This window comes from Parasteatoda tepidariorum, chromosome 5, assembly GCF_982258835.1.
Source record: "Parasteatoda tepidariorum strain Cologne lab strain chromosome 5, Ptep-v5.0, whole genome shotgun sequence".
NCBI classification, from domain to species: domain Eukaryota; kingdom Metazoa; phylum Arthropoda; class Arachnida; order Araneae; family Theridiidae; genus Parasteatoda; species Parasteatoda tepidariorum.
The window spans coordinates 72,407,112-72,422,184 of NC_141759.1; the positions used below are offsets into that span (position 1 = coordinate 72,407,112).

General features: G+C 30.3%; 1 protein-coding gene across 1 annotated transcript in view; it reads right to left on the minus strand.

The window, feature by feature from the left end:
• Positions 1-9,092, minus strand: part of LOC107453146 (multidrug resistance-associated protein 1) — a 74,749-nt gene extending 65,657 nt beyond the window's left edge. Inside the window, exons 1-2 of the mRNA XM_016069846.5 lie at positions 8,460-9,092; positions 7,483-7,662 (exon numbers count right to left, since the gene is read on the minus strand). Of these exons, the coding sequence (XP_015925332.2) occupies positions 7,483-7,662; positions 8,460-8,507 (228 nt within the window). The 5' untranslated portion in view covers positions 8,508-9,092. The remainder of the gene's footprint in view (positions 1-7,482; positions 7,663-8,459) is intronic.
• Positions 9,093-15,073: the final 5,981 nt, after the last annotated feature.

Genomic DNA, 15,073 nt, shown 5'->3' on the forward strand with positions numbered 1-15,073 from the left:
TCTTCCTATACAAATATTTCTTTGTGACCAAATCCTTTTTTTCAGTCTATGTCAAGGTTATTAAAACCTTTTCAAAGAAGGGAAAAAAGATAAAAAAAGGAAACTGCTCAACTGATCAGATCAAATTTTAAAAACGTTTATGTCAAACTTGAATGGAAAAAGAGCAATGTTTTAAAACTTTTATTGGATTTTTCCCAAAATAGTAGCCAGAGGGGCTCAACATTCCTTTGGTTTCCGACAGATATAACTTCTTTTTCCTGCTGGACTTATAACTGTACTGGCAAAGGTCGCATTCATTTCAGCAAGAAGCCCTTCATCAACAGGCCGTTTCGTCGACACCACTTCATCGACAGGCCCTTTTGTTAACACCACTTTCATCCACAGATTATTACGTCGACAGGATCACTATTATAACGTCGACAGAGCCATTTCGTCAATAGGGCCGTTTCATCGACAGAGTCATTTCGTCGATAGGACAGTTTCGTTGGCAGGGTCGTTTCGTCGACAGGTTCAATTTGCCTTGCACTTCTTTGCAATTGTGTTTGTACTGAAATTTTTAAACCTAGCCTGATGCAAAATCTTTATAAATGTTGAAGTTGCCAGAAAAGAAGCATTTTATTTAAAAAATTGCCTAATATTTTTATTTATTTATATTTCTATTTCACACTTTAACACAATTTTTTCCTAATCATATTTGACACTTTTATTTCTAAGATTAATTTTTAATGTGCATTATAGTAGATTAGCATCAGAAAAGCCATTGCAATAGCTATTCTGAATGATTCTTGATAAAACAAGTGAATAAAGGTAGAAAATTGCAAGGAAGAAAAAAAAGACAGTATATAATGAATAAGTGAAAACCTTTTCGTAGATCGATCATTTCATTGACAATGTCATTTCATTAAAAAGCCATTTCGGCAGCAAAAATTCGCTGTCGATAAAAAGAAAATTATACTTATATAATGTTCCCAAACAATGACTAATTCGCATTCATAGTTTAAAATCTTGTCAAAAACAAAACAAAAAAAAAGGAACTAACTTTCACATGGTGCTGATTACAAAGAATTTTATCTGCAAAACACAAATCTTTTAGGTATAGCTAATAAAATGATTTTTCTTATTTTATCGCAAATTATATATATCTTTGTTTAAATATTTATTCTTTCAAGCTCTGTGGATTTTTTTTCTTTTTCATATGCAGGTAATCATTCATTTTGTTACAATTGACATATTAAAAAAAAAATCTCACATAAAATTTCAATAATAAATATATTTCCTTTTTAAAAAAAAAAAAAAAAAAAAAAAAAAATATATATATATATATATATATATATATATATATATATATATATATATATATATATATATATATATATATATATATATATATATATATATATATATATATATATATATATATATATATATATATATATATATATATATATATATATATATATATATATATATATATATATATATATATATATATATATATATATATATATATATATATATATATATATATATATATATATATATATATATATATATATATATATATATATATATATATATATATATATATATATATATATATATATATATATATATATATATATATATATATATATATATATATATATATATATATATATATATATATATATATAAAGGGGAAAAAATGCATGTTAGGAAAAATAAAATTAAAATCCAGCTAGGAATACTTATTGGAAAAGATTATTTACGAACAATTTTGTTATAACCCTTTTCCTTGTATCTTTGTCAGCGCTGCTGAGGAGGGAAGTTTCTGACAATTCCTTACATACTTTTGTGAAATTTAAATGAAATCTTTTTTTTAAACAAAAAACTTGTTCTCGCATTTCCAATTTATTATATTGTTTCATTTAATTATTTATATATAACGATTTAATAGTTTTATTTTATCCTATGTGCTCCCGAAACATTTATAAATTCTTTTACGTTATGAAATAAAAACCTTGCTAAGTAAAAAAAAAATTCTAAAAATGACTCCACAAATCCTGGGTATGAGATCCAATTGAATTTGTCATATAACAAAGGTTCCATGAGTTCCAAATCAGAGGAGGGTTGGAAATTTGTCTAATTGGTTTTTATGTTTTAAAAATAATAAGAAAAACTAATTAAAATAATAAACTTAGAACACAAATAATTGCAATATAAAAAATAAATTGACTTTTGAATTTAACACATCATTGGGGAGAGTTGTCCATTTGCATCTGATTTTATTCTCATTAATGCTTAATAAAAAATAAGTTCAACAAACTTATTTTTTACTCACAAATTAAAATTTTTTTCTTTTTGATTTGCCAGAGAATACAAATTTATTTAAATTAATAAAACTTGCAATGAGAGTATATATTTTGAAGATGAGCACTGATGTCCTTTTCAAAAGTGTAATTGGAAATTGAAATATTTTTAAAAATCATGTTTGATAAGTGTATGAAAAAAATAATAAATTTTAATTTTTGTCACCAAAACGAAAAAAGAGGCATTTTAAATTGTTCGAAGTCAACTGTGAAATTTTGCCTTTGCGGTTTTTGTAATGTGTGAGAATCTTTTATAGATTTATTTTCTCATTTTTAATCTACTGAACACATTTGATTTTTAAAATATACATACATTTTTTATTTTCATTTCTTTTACATTTTAGTCTTGTGTCTCCTGGCTTGTTTAGGCCAAAAAATAATCAAAATTAAGATTGGTGATAAATTCTGCTTATAGTGATCAGAAAGCATTTTAAAAATTGTGTTGTCATCTCGTACAGAAAACCAGTTAAAAATTTGAGCACTTAAACTAGTCAAGAAGTGACTGAAATTTAAATTACAATATTTTTGTTTCCTTTTTTATAGAGCAATAGTTCCTTATTCTTATGTTTAAAGCCAGGTTTGATTTCCTGTAAATTTTCTTTTAAATAAATGAATAATTGATGGGGGATTGCATTTAAGTAATGAAAAATACTTACATAAATGCTACCATCTCATAACACTGATAACTAACATTTCAATATTTTTTTCCTGATTCGAAAGATCATTGGTTTTATTGTGCTATAATTTTTTGTTTTAAGAAATTTTTTTAAAAAAATTTAAGAATTTTTTTCGTAAATCATTTTTTAAAAATTAGAATGCGCCCTCAGAGGAAAATTTATGACAATCATTTTTGTTTCAGGGAATTTAAATGTTGATAGAGCAAAAACAAAACGTGTTAAGATTTTTTTTGGGATTACACTAGTTTAAACGACATTTGAAACTGTTTTGACAGTCTAGGGTTAAGAAGAAATAAATAATATATTTGGAAACAGAACAAACTAGTTTCCTGTCATATATTTTATTGTTAATAATTAAATTTAGGGCTAACAAAACTACTTTTTAATAAATTCTAAAATAAACTAGGTCAACTAGAAAGTAAGTGCTTTAAAATTAAATATAAAGCTCATTAAAGAATGTTTAAAACTTCTTTTAATTTTTGCAAATCAAGTTGCAATGCAAAATCAATAACGCTTTATTAACATTTCTGAAAAATTGAGAACATTTCATTATTTCAAAGGGCCCCTAATCCTCAGCCTGACCTTGTAAATAACAATAACTAAAATTTAATTTAAAAAATATAAAAAGCCTTAATAAGATTTGGTTCTAATTCATAAAATTGATTTGATTTAGTATACTGCTTAGTTACCAAAAAATTTTAAAAAATACAAATATAATTAAATATATTGCGCTTCTCTATGAAAATTAATAATTTCTAGTTTTCTCGAACCTAGTCTATTTCCTGTCTGTTACTGACTAATTTTCAAAATTTTAGAAAATAGTTTTTTTTTCTTTTTTTTGTTGTTGCTAAAACTGAAGAAAAAAGCATAATATTAAAATAATCATATTTTTTATGTTTCAGTTTTCTCTAACAAATAATTATATATTTTTAATAATTATATTACAATAAAAGCCTTATATTAAAATAATTATATTTTTTTTTATGAATTGCTAAGTCAGCGCTAACTTTCTTAAGCTGCCACGCTAGTACATATTTTTTCAAAAAAGGTACTTCCACAAAATTTTATTATTTAATGACTTTAAATTCAGTCTTCTTTATAAAACTGAAATTTCTGAGCCTAAGTTATGTACACTTTCAGAGTAATTGGTCATACTGTTAAGACACTGTATCCATATCAGTTTTTTGTCATGTCTGTCACAACACGGATTTGTATTATGATTTAAAATATTTTTTTACTAGAAGCATATATTTTACATTGTTTTTAATTGGCAGGTGTATAAGTTGCGACACAGCAAAATTTGTGAAGCTATCTTAATATTTAAAAGCCAAAATTTAGCGAAAAAAGATGTTTCATGTCATGCCTGATACCTTGGAATTGACTACAAGCTGGCTTGTTTAAAATTAGGGTGACCCGGGGAAATTAACGATCACTCTGTTTCTGGGGTAAATAATGATCACCTAAGTTTTACTTTTAAAAAAAAAAAATTTTTAAATTTGAGACATTTACAAGAATGCATATACACTTTACTAAAGTATAACTACATTTACTTAATAATAGTTTTTCGTTTAATCTAACAAAATAAGTATCTTTTAAACTGCTTTCTGTATTTTCCATTTCAAAGATGGGTTTCAAAATGTGCACATTTCTGCAAAGATCCCCCTCCTTCTCTTAATAATAAATATTTTGAGTTACTTTCTTTTTCTTTGATATAAAAGTAGTGTAAGCTTTTGTTTAATTGTTTCACATCTACTGTAAACATTATAATTGATTATAAGAAACTATATCAAATGTTGCCCCTACAGATGGGGTAATTATTGATCACTGGGGTAATTCCTGATCATTGTCATTTCTTCTTATAAATAGTATATAAAATAGCTAATAAATAGCTAATTGTCTTTTCTTAAATAACAGTTCATATTTATTAAGTAGAACAACTATAAAATATATTTTAACTGTCATCACAAAATTTGTTTTTAACTGTATATAAGACTGTATTCTGATCTGCATCATTTCTGGTTTGTCTTACCTTGCTTCTATCTTAATTTTATGTGTGTACATTGTTAGAATAATTTTTAAGTTTATAAATTAGCCTAGTATAAATATGGTGAGAAATTATAAGCCTAAAAAGGATACTAAGCTTCTAGAAAGCAAAATTAGTGAATTTCTTTTAATGATTGAAAATGAAAATTTCAGCGTGAGAGCTGCTGCCAGAGCTATTGACATACCTTAACCCTTTCGAGCCGACTGTCACATATATGTGCCAGCAAGAAACGCGCTCACTTCCCGGCCGACACACCCGCGAGTCAGAGAGTTTTCTCGTTCACCCCCGACCGTCACTTATTTGTGCCAGCGTTTCGGAACGTTTTAAAAAATGAAATTTCTTCCAAAAGATGGCATTGTATGTCCATATGGTTTCAGATACATGTAGATTTGACCTTCTACTCAAGATGAAAGTACATTCACGTGGTTTTTAGGGGAAGGAGTGGAGGGGGGGATGTTTTATGAGGGCTCTTTAAATTAGCACGTGATATTTATTTTCAGTAAGTAAGGGAGTTTTTATTCTCTCTCGCTTTTTTCGATTTTCGGATTAGTTTTTAGTGGATAATTAGATCTTGTAGGCTTGAATTCTTTTTCTTTTTACCGTTAGAATGTCGAAGCGTCGAAATTTTTTAACTGAGCTGGAAATAGAGGAAATTATGCAAAATATTTAAACTTATTAATATTTATATTACATTTAAACAAGAAATAACTTAAGTAAATAAAGTATCCATAGAAATATATATAAAGCATATGTCACTTAAATACTCTACAGAACAATATTAAGCAACGCGCTGATATTTCGGTAATTTCATGGAATTAGGCTTAACATCAAAAAACCCTCCGGCCATGGGGAGACACACGCTAGAGAGACTGCCGGCCTCAGCGGTAAGCGCGCTTTTGCGCTTTGCGTCGCGAAAGGGTTAACTTTACACTTTCCGTTAATGAAGTTAAAAAATCCAGCAAAAGTAACCCATGTGGGAACTCTCTCATATTTCAGCAGAACATGAGAATAAGTTGGCTGATTGCCTGAAATGTATGGCACGATGCAAAGATTTTTGGAAAATTTAAAGTGTTGATCTTTCTTCTTGCTTTTAAATAAATCGTTTTATTAGCTGCTGAAACATATTTTTTTGGTTCATTAGCTTGATCTTGATGTCTTATTTGTTAATTACCATTATATAATTATTTTTAAACAGCCCCTTTACAATAAAAACTGGTGATCAGTAATTACCCCAGAAGTGATCAGGAATTACCCCAGAAATGATCAAGACCAGGGGTAGTTCCCGATCACTAAAAATTTAAAATCTTTTAAATTCTAATCAGATTTTCAAACAGAAGAAGGTGGCATAGGACTCATCTCATATAGCCTCAAACTTCCAGTAATTATTAAAATTCTATCTTGAATAGTTTTTTCCCAAAATAGATGTTTGCATTTTTTGATAAGGAATTACCCCAGGTCACCCTAATGATTGAATTATATATATTTATTTTGTTTAGGAATATTCATCACTTAATGCAAAACTTGCAAACTTCAAATAAGGGAGAATCCTATTTCCTTCAAAGCCACATATATTTTCCATGGGTTTTTCAGAACAGTATTTCAAAGACTTTCAATGTTTGTTTGTTTTTTAAAGTTTTTTCCACAGTGAAGAAATTTGCATACTCTGATTTGTATCAATACTAAAAATAAATTATAATAAACCTCCTAAGAACAATATTACTATTTTATAAAGATTGTTAAGAAATGACATAAATTTAATTGTGTTAAATTATCAATTCAAAAGGTGCTCTAAGAATAAAAATTTTTGAGAACCTCTAATATAGAACATTACTTTTATTCATGTAGAACAAAAATTTATAGCTCTGAGAATACCATATAAAAGTTAAAGTTCTACAACTTATGAGAAAATATGCAATATGACAAAACGAGACATTTTATATATGAAGTTATAAGTAAAATTAAAAATTTTTTAAACAAACCATATAAAGTAGGAGACTTACAAATTTCTGCTTTTATTTTTCTTTGAAAAAAATTTTCTGAATGCTAAAATGGCAAGCTTGTTTAAAATAGCATAATTTTTCTTTTTTAAAAATTAAGCTTGTCTGAAACTTTTGAATTAATTTAATACTTAAAAAACATTCAATATTCTGCTTTACCTACTCAATGCTTTCTCAATCAATCACTTTAATAAATCATTCTGTTTTGGTAATTTTTTCTTGTAATGTCCTGAGTTATTACAGTAATTTAAAAAAAAAACTAAACTTAATACAATCCTAATTAGAATTGCTAAATTTTAATTATAAAATCATTTTAAACTATTGACAGAAATTGTTAAAAATCAATTTATAAAAAGGTAACCTAAAAAATACTTTTCATATTTAATAAATCAAATTAAATATTTATTCATACATACCAATTTTGTAATGTTAAGCCATGTCCATGGAAGAGGATTGCGCGAAGGTGGCTTATTCAATTGACATATGTTAATAAGAAATATAACACTGAAGAAAATACAGAAACTTGAAATAAATATAGTCTCTTGAAAACATGTTGAAAAATCTGGCACTTCACTGTTCCATGTTTTATTAAGATCCTGAAAAATAATTTTAAAAAATAAATAAATAAATAGAGCCACTCACAAGTACAAAGCATTTCAATATAGAATTCTCTTATAATTTACAACTGAACAAAACAACTACAAATTGTATACAGTAAAATAGACTGATGAATAAAAAAACTAGTTTAGAAGGCAGCATAATAAATATAGTCTCTTAAAAACATGCATAATAATCACTTCACTATTCCAGATTTTATTAAAATCCTGAAAAATAAAGTGATTGAAAGCCAATTTTATGCACAAAACATTTCTTGTTTAAAATGTAGAATTTATTTTTCAGTGTTTAAAATTCTAGCACAAGAGCAACAAAAATAGGTTATTCAGATTAACTGCAGAATAAAAGATAGTTTAAGAAATCTCCAGCAACGTAAATAATTATCTATTATAAATAAACAATCATGATAATCACAAGTCATTTTCCACACAAAATTTGAATGCTGAGGTTTTCCTGTAACAAATAACTGTTTTATTCCAGCAATAAAATAAAAATCTAAACGAACCATGACAATAGATTGACAAAAAAAAATAGATAGCTAAAAAATAATTCTTGTAGCATTAAAAAAACTACCATTAATTATCTATTAAAGAATAAATTGTAGCTGTTCTAAAACATGATAAAACTGCAACATTTTATCACTTTCAGTAAGTCCAGAATATGAAATTTAACTCCAATTGCTGAGGAAAAAAAATTATTATTTCTATTATAAAATATGTATATCTAGATAAACTTTCTAAATCTTTGAAAATCTTAACATAACATATGAAATTCATACCCAGAATTTATCGTCACAATACTTTCTTGTAATTTCTTCCAAAGACATAATTGATCATTAAAATACTATGTAAGTCTAACAAGTTTGCGGATAACAAATTAACGAACAATCCAAGAACATATACATAATAAGAATATTAATATTCTTTTCCACTTGCCGGCATCTAGAATGAAAATGAAAATTTTCGAGTTTAGAAGAAAACTTAAACAAGGGTGAACTAGATCGATCGCAAAGCATGCTTTTAGCAGACCACTTTTACAGTGAAAGTTACATGGAATCACTAGTTTTAAAGAACCACCGTTGCCGAGGAGCATTGTCTTAATTTGGTTTGGTTATTTAGCACTAGAGACGAGCGCAACGCTCTAATGCGCCATCTGCAAGAAGACTGGTTCCATGCCTTCGGACCTTCCCCTTTCCTCCTCTTTTCAGTTGCATAGGGATGTACTACGATATTTTTCCTTTTCTGAGTATTTTTCGCACTTAATTGTTAAAAATATTTTTTGAAATTTCCATGACGCTTTCTTTTAAGACTATGTGCAATGTAGATTTCAGTTCCTTATAGTTTCCTAATTTCAAAGATTTTTATCAATTTGAAAATCAAGACAGAAACTAATGTACTTCCCTCCTCTCCACACGCCAATGGTAAAAACTATCGAAGTGTTGCCATAGGTAGAGAGTTTCGCTCTACGCCACCTGTAGCCTTTTTGATCGCCAAGATTAGTCTGCCCTGATTTGTGCTATTTGTTCATAAGCCGTCAAAAAGGAAATTCAAATCGGATGCGATTTTTTCTCATGTGAACTGGAATCTGATTGACAAGTTTTTTGGGGTAAATATTTCTACCGATCCAGTCCTCATTCACTTGCAAAAAAATCACATCCAAAGAGAATGGTTCTAAGCACAGTCATCATGGATTCACCGATTTTCAGCCTTGTGGCTTTCGGAAAGGAAAGGAAGTTTATAAATCAGGAGCCTAAGTTGGTTGGTTCTCCCAAACTGATTCACTGGCTTGACCGATTTATAGATCATAGATTCTATACCTTTTGACTCATCGCCCATTTTGAAAGACAAAATTATTCCAACACCATTTTTAACAAACGTTTATTAAACAAAACGTTTTTTTTATATTCTCATTCATTCATTGTATGTATTCATTGTTTACTTCGAATAATGAAAGCAATGAAGATAAAAAAATCGTTCATCCAAACTTTGAATAATGAAAAGATATCTCATCCATGTTTATTACTAAATTTACTTATCGTGGTATAGCTAATATTGACTACAAGTACGAGTATATTGACTACAACGTGGTCGTATAATCTTTAAGAGAGTTGCTAAAGCGAACAGAACCCACTGGTTGTTTAGCAAATGAGCAAAGTTGGGAGAATGTTTCTCTTTTATACACTATTTTCCTATCTAACTACATGAAAAAAACCAGTTTTGCTATGTGGGGAAGACTGTATGTGAAAATATGACTTTTTACGAACAGAACCGGCTAAAACTCGTAATAAAACTTCCAAATTATTTCTTTTGACTGATTTTCACTACTATGGTTAAAAAAGCGTGCCATCCAATAATAATGTTTTTTATTTTATTTTATAACCGTCGATGAACAGCCTACCCAATTTTTGGGTTTACGACTGCTAATGTTCAACTCCGTAGCTTTGTAATTTTGAACCCTGTCCAGAAGACAAGGGAACTCCTTAACCAAGTATTGTGTGAAATTTGTCTTCGTGGAGGACTTTTAAAATGGAACAAACCAGCATTTGCGCTACATGGAAAGGAAAACCACGAAAGCTTCCCAAGGTTTGCCTGACTGCAAGGGGACTCTAATCCATGATCCGTCTACCACTGAAGATATTTTACGTCAGCATTGTTGTTGGTGCAAGCCTGATGCGGAATTCGTATCAACCAGTCATCGCTGGGTTGGTATTCGAACCCGATTCACCTCATTGGAACGCGAATCTTCTACCCCCTGAGCCCTCACGGCTCAATATTAATATGCGTGTAGTGTTTACAATATAGCACTTTCCTTCAATTTAAATTTCAACGAAACAAACAACAAATGAATGCTGAAGACACCGCAAGCATGCCCTGATGGTATCCAAAAATTAACGAGTGGCAATATTTTACACAAATATAGCCAAATGAGGAATAACACTCGAAACATGGCAAGCTTTCCACTTCATTTATGTCGGAAAGTTAATTTCCTTAACCCCTTCCTTCTCGCTCCAGTAAAAATGACGGGGTGAGCTTTCACTCTCTATTTCTCGCTCCCGTGATATTTCCGGGCTGGAGTGTTCAGTGGTAACGTACCAATAAGAATAAATCTAATTCATTTCTTTTTCGCCCGGAAAACATTTTATTTCTTATTTTTATTCACCAGGATATTTTTAAGGTAATTGTAGATAGTTAGTTTATTTTAACCTAGATGTCAGCACTAATCAAATACGCGTGTTTGTGATTGGATAAAAAAATATAGGCGCTTTTATGATCGTTTTCTTGAAAATTGACCGATCGTTTAGGGGTTAAATTTGTCTTCGGCTCACGACCAATTAGAATTTATAAATTACGGGAAACTCTTATGAATGTTAAAAATACGAGCTAATTTAAACACAAATCACAATAATAAAACTTCCTAGATTATTGAACCTGTTTACACATCGCCTAGCAAGCATAATACATAAGCGCGGAAGGATTTACAGAAAGTTTTCTATATTTCCTTCGATTTTATAGTTCGTCTAAAATAAGAACTCCTCCAGACATTCATCTGAGCCTGTGGCAGTGACTATGGTAACGAGGTATGACTATTTGAAATAGGGGTGCAGGGTCATTGTTTTGGGAGGGGTTTCAGCTCGGGTCGAGGAGAAAAACGAAATCTCTTTCTTCGGTCTATTGTGTTAGTCCTAGAGTGAATCTACCCTCCCTAAAATGCGCCATTCTTGTTTCCATAGTACCAGACGTCATCAGACTTTATGGCGGAAGGAGTTCTTAGCCTAGACAAACTATAGGAAGCTTGTTATTGTTTTTATTCAGTCAACTAGCCATAGCGTGAACACTATTAAGTGTGTTATGTTTTGTTTATTTATTTACTATATTATGTTTAAATTACACTAGTACAGGTTTAATGATAATAATTTTACTCATTGTCACTGTTATTCTTCATAAATAAGCATTAGTCTCACCGTTACTTTAAGTATAGAGTAAAAAGGCTTGCTCGAAGAACAGAAGAAAGCGTCGATGACAGCTATGAAAAATCAAACATTGAAAGAATTTTTGGAGTTATGCCGTTATACTTTTTGTTTTTCAAAAGCATAATTATTTTTTGTTTCTGCAAGTTTTTCAATTGCATGTCATATGTTTCGATTAAAAATTTTAATAACTAATTGTTGACTAGAAATTTTAATTTTTTGAAGAGGAATTAGTTTCCGAGATTTTTAATAATTGATTTGAAATTGAAATATGAATTAAGATTTTGCTCTCGACATTTCAAATCGTTTTTACTTCGTAGTGAACAAAAGAAACCATATAAAGTTGCATAATTACTGGGAGTTAGGGAGCGTCATCGAAGAGGCGGCGCCGCCCACAAATTCTATCTAAAAGATTAATTTAAAAAATCTACACATTAGAGATTGCAAATCGATATTTAAGCAATTTACATTAAGCTTTTACCTATCTTTTTTATTTCTCTGGCCAATAAACAGGTTTTGCTACTTTCAGTTCAATTTTCCTCAATAGTGATTCGTGATTTTTCGATGTGGTGAAATTCAGTTCAGTTATCCTCAATAATGATTCGTGATTTTTTGATATGGTGAATGGACGAAATATTGTGGTGACAATGATGGGACTAGAACTCCAGTTCTGCCGGTCATGAGACTGACGGCTTGACTTCTTTGCTACAATATATACTCATATACAAGGAACTAAATGGCTTCATTGAATGGGCTTAGTTGGTGAGATAAAATTCTGGTTTTTTAACTGTGTTAGGTGAAAGTAGTTAATAAACGGTTTTTCTCACAGTTAACAGGTTGATTACCATCCTATTTATGATTATTTGACTGTCTTGTTTGAGTAGGAAAAATTACAATTAAATAAACTGTTATTTAACCATTTCTTCCGTGAAATTTTTAGCAGTCTAGAAGATGGTTGAGAATTAAAGTGGGGTGCAAACTCATTTCTAGAAGATCTTCTGTTGCTGTACCCTAAATGTTGTTCCTCTCTTTATACACTGGGCCCATACCTATTTTATATTATTTAATATTTAAAGAAGCAGACCTTCTTCCCGTATGTAATATACAGTGTGCCAGCTAAAATCCGTTATTATCCCAATAACCCATTTACTGATACCACAGAAAGCACAAGTAATTTCACTTGAACACATCTTTAGTTTTGTCTGGTCATGTAAAAACATACAATAATTATTATCATAACTCAGCAGAAATTTGCTTTTCATAAAAATATATCGATTAAATAAATATGAATGTGCCTTATCTGTTCTATTTTTTGTCGGAGCATTCTTATATGTTCAATAACCATCAAATTTGAAAGCATAACATTAAATGAATGACTTTAGCTTTTAAAGGAACGGTAATAGTTTTTTAATGTCCATAAATATATTCCTGATGACTAAATAAATAACTAATAAGAAATAGTTTTTTCTCTTCCGTTGTTATATTTGCAACGATATCACCAAAAACAAAATTTAAATTATAATATACTTTGAAGAATAATATTTAGTTTTTAATAACGATTACATTCTGTAATTACTATTTGATGCAATCCAATAAAAATATTTTTAATTTTAGAAAATTTCTTCAATTTACATTTAATTCCTATCAAAATTCTTTTACGAGAAGTCTTTTAACCACATATTTATTTTAAAAAGAATTTAAAATTTTCTAAAACGTAGCTTGTCATGTTTCATAATAAGTCAGAGCTAATTATAGCTCTAACTTATCTATTAAGAGAGAATTAAATTTATCGCTGATACAAGAATAGGCAAAATAAGCTCATCGTTCATTACAGAAAATTACAGCGAATTTATTATTTCTTTTCTTTTTCAGTATATTTTGAATTTCATGCTTTCTACTAAGAATGAAAAACGAAACGCTAAATTTTCTGCGGAAAACGAAAGAAATTTTTTTTTTTCCTGATTGATTTTTGATTATAAAATAAGCATTATTTGTACATTTGAACTATTAGGGTCCCGCAGTGGACTGATCGTTAAGACACGGTTCCCAGCAGATCACCGAAGTCAAGCATCACTGGCTGCGGTCAGTGTGCGGGTGGGTGACCACTTGGATCAGTCTGCGTAGGGACCGAGGGTGTGCGGTATTGGTCCTCGTTAAACTGTGCTACCGTAAAGTGCTCGACTTCGCGCGCAGGTCGTCGGGCTACCGAAGCGGAGGTGCCATCCCCTCCGCAGAGGATCAAAATTGTGATGGCATGTCTTCGGATCATCCTCCGGGATGTTTCCCAGACCGTCGCCAATAGCCCATTGTGCAGCTCTAGTGCGACGTAAATTAACAACAATAACAACTATTAGGCTGTACAGAAGAGAAAATAGAATTTAACTATCAAACTATTAAAAAGCCGATCGATACATTAATAACATTTTCTTATCAAAATGTTCTTTAAGTGTTTCGTTAAATGTACAATTTAAACAGTCAACCGTAATATGTATTTGCAATTACAGGATGTAATCGATACTGATTATGCAGGATGTAATCGGTATTGAATACTGATGAAACAAGGAATGCTACACGGTTTCTAGGGTCATTTGGTGGAAAATAAGTGCATTTTAACGGTTATTTTCAAAAAGCTAGCAATAAAAAATAACTTTTAGAAAGGGATAAATAAGATCGTGAAAAGCTTTTTCTTTTAATATAGCCTTACAGTAGGCTGGGATAGCCTCGTTGGTAGGGCACTGGGCCCATGACCAAGAGTTCGTGGGCTCGATCCTCGCCGGCCGAAGTAGTAAATGGTGACTGATACGCGTTAAATCTGTGGAGTTGCAAAGTCCTCCATGTTCCCATAAGAATTCAATATCTCTAGGGGTACTGTTCTAGGAGTTGCCTTGTCTTCTGGATTGGTTCAAAATTACAAGGCTACGGAGACGAATATTAGTAGCCGTAAACTCAAAATTGGATCAGATGTTCAACGACGGATATAAAATATAAAATAAAATATAGCTTTACAAAGCCGCGGTGGCTCAGGATCAGGGATAGAGAGTTCGCCTGCCAATGAGATGAACCGGGTTCGAATCCCGGCGATGGCCGTTTTGGATTGGGTTCAAAATTAAGAGGTTTCGGAGTTGAACATTAGATGTCGTAAACCAAAAAATTGGGTCAGCTGTTCAAAAACGGTTATAACATATAAAAAATAGAGCCGTGATAGCTCAGGGGAAAGAGCGTTTCCCTTCCAATGAGGTGAACTGGGTTCGAATCCCAGCGAAGGCTGGTCGATACGAATACCGCATCCGGATTACACCGACCACAGTGCTGACGTAAAATATCCTCAGTGGCAGACCGATCATAGATTAGAATCCCCTTGCCGTCAGGCTAACCGTGGGAGCTTTTCTTGGTTTTCCTCTCCATGTAACGCAAATACGGGTTAG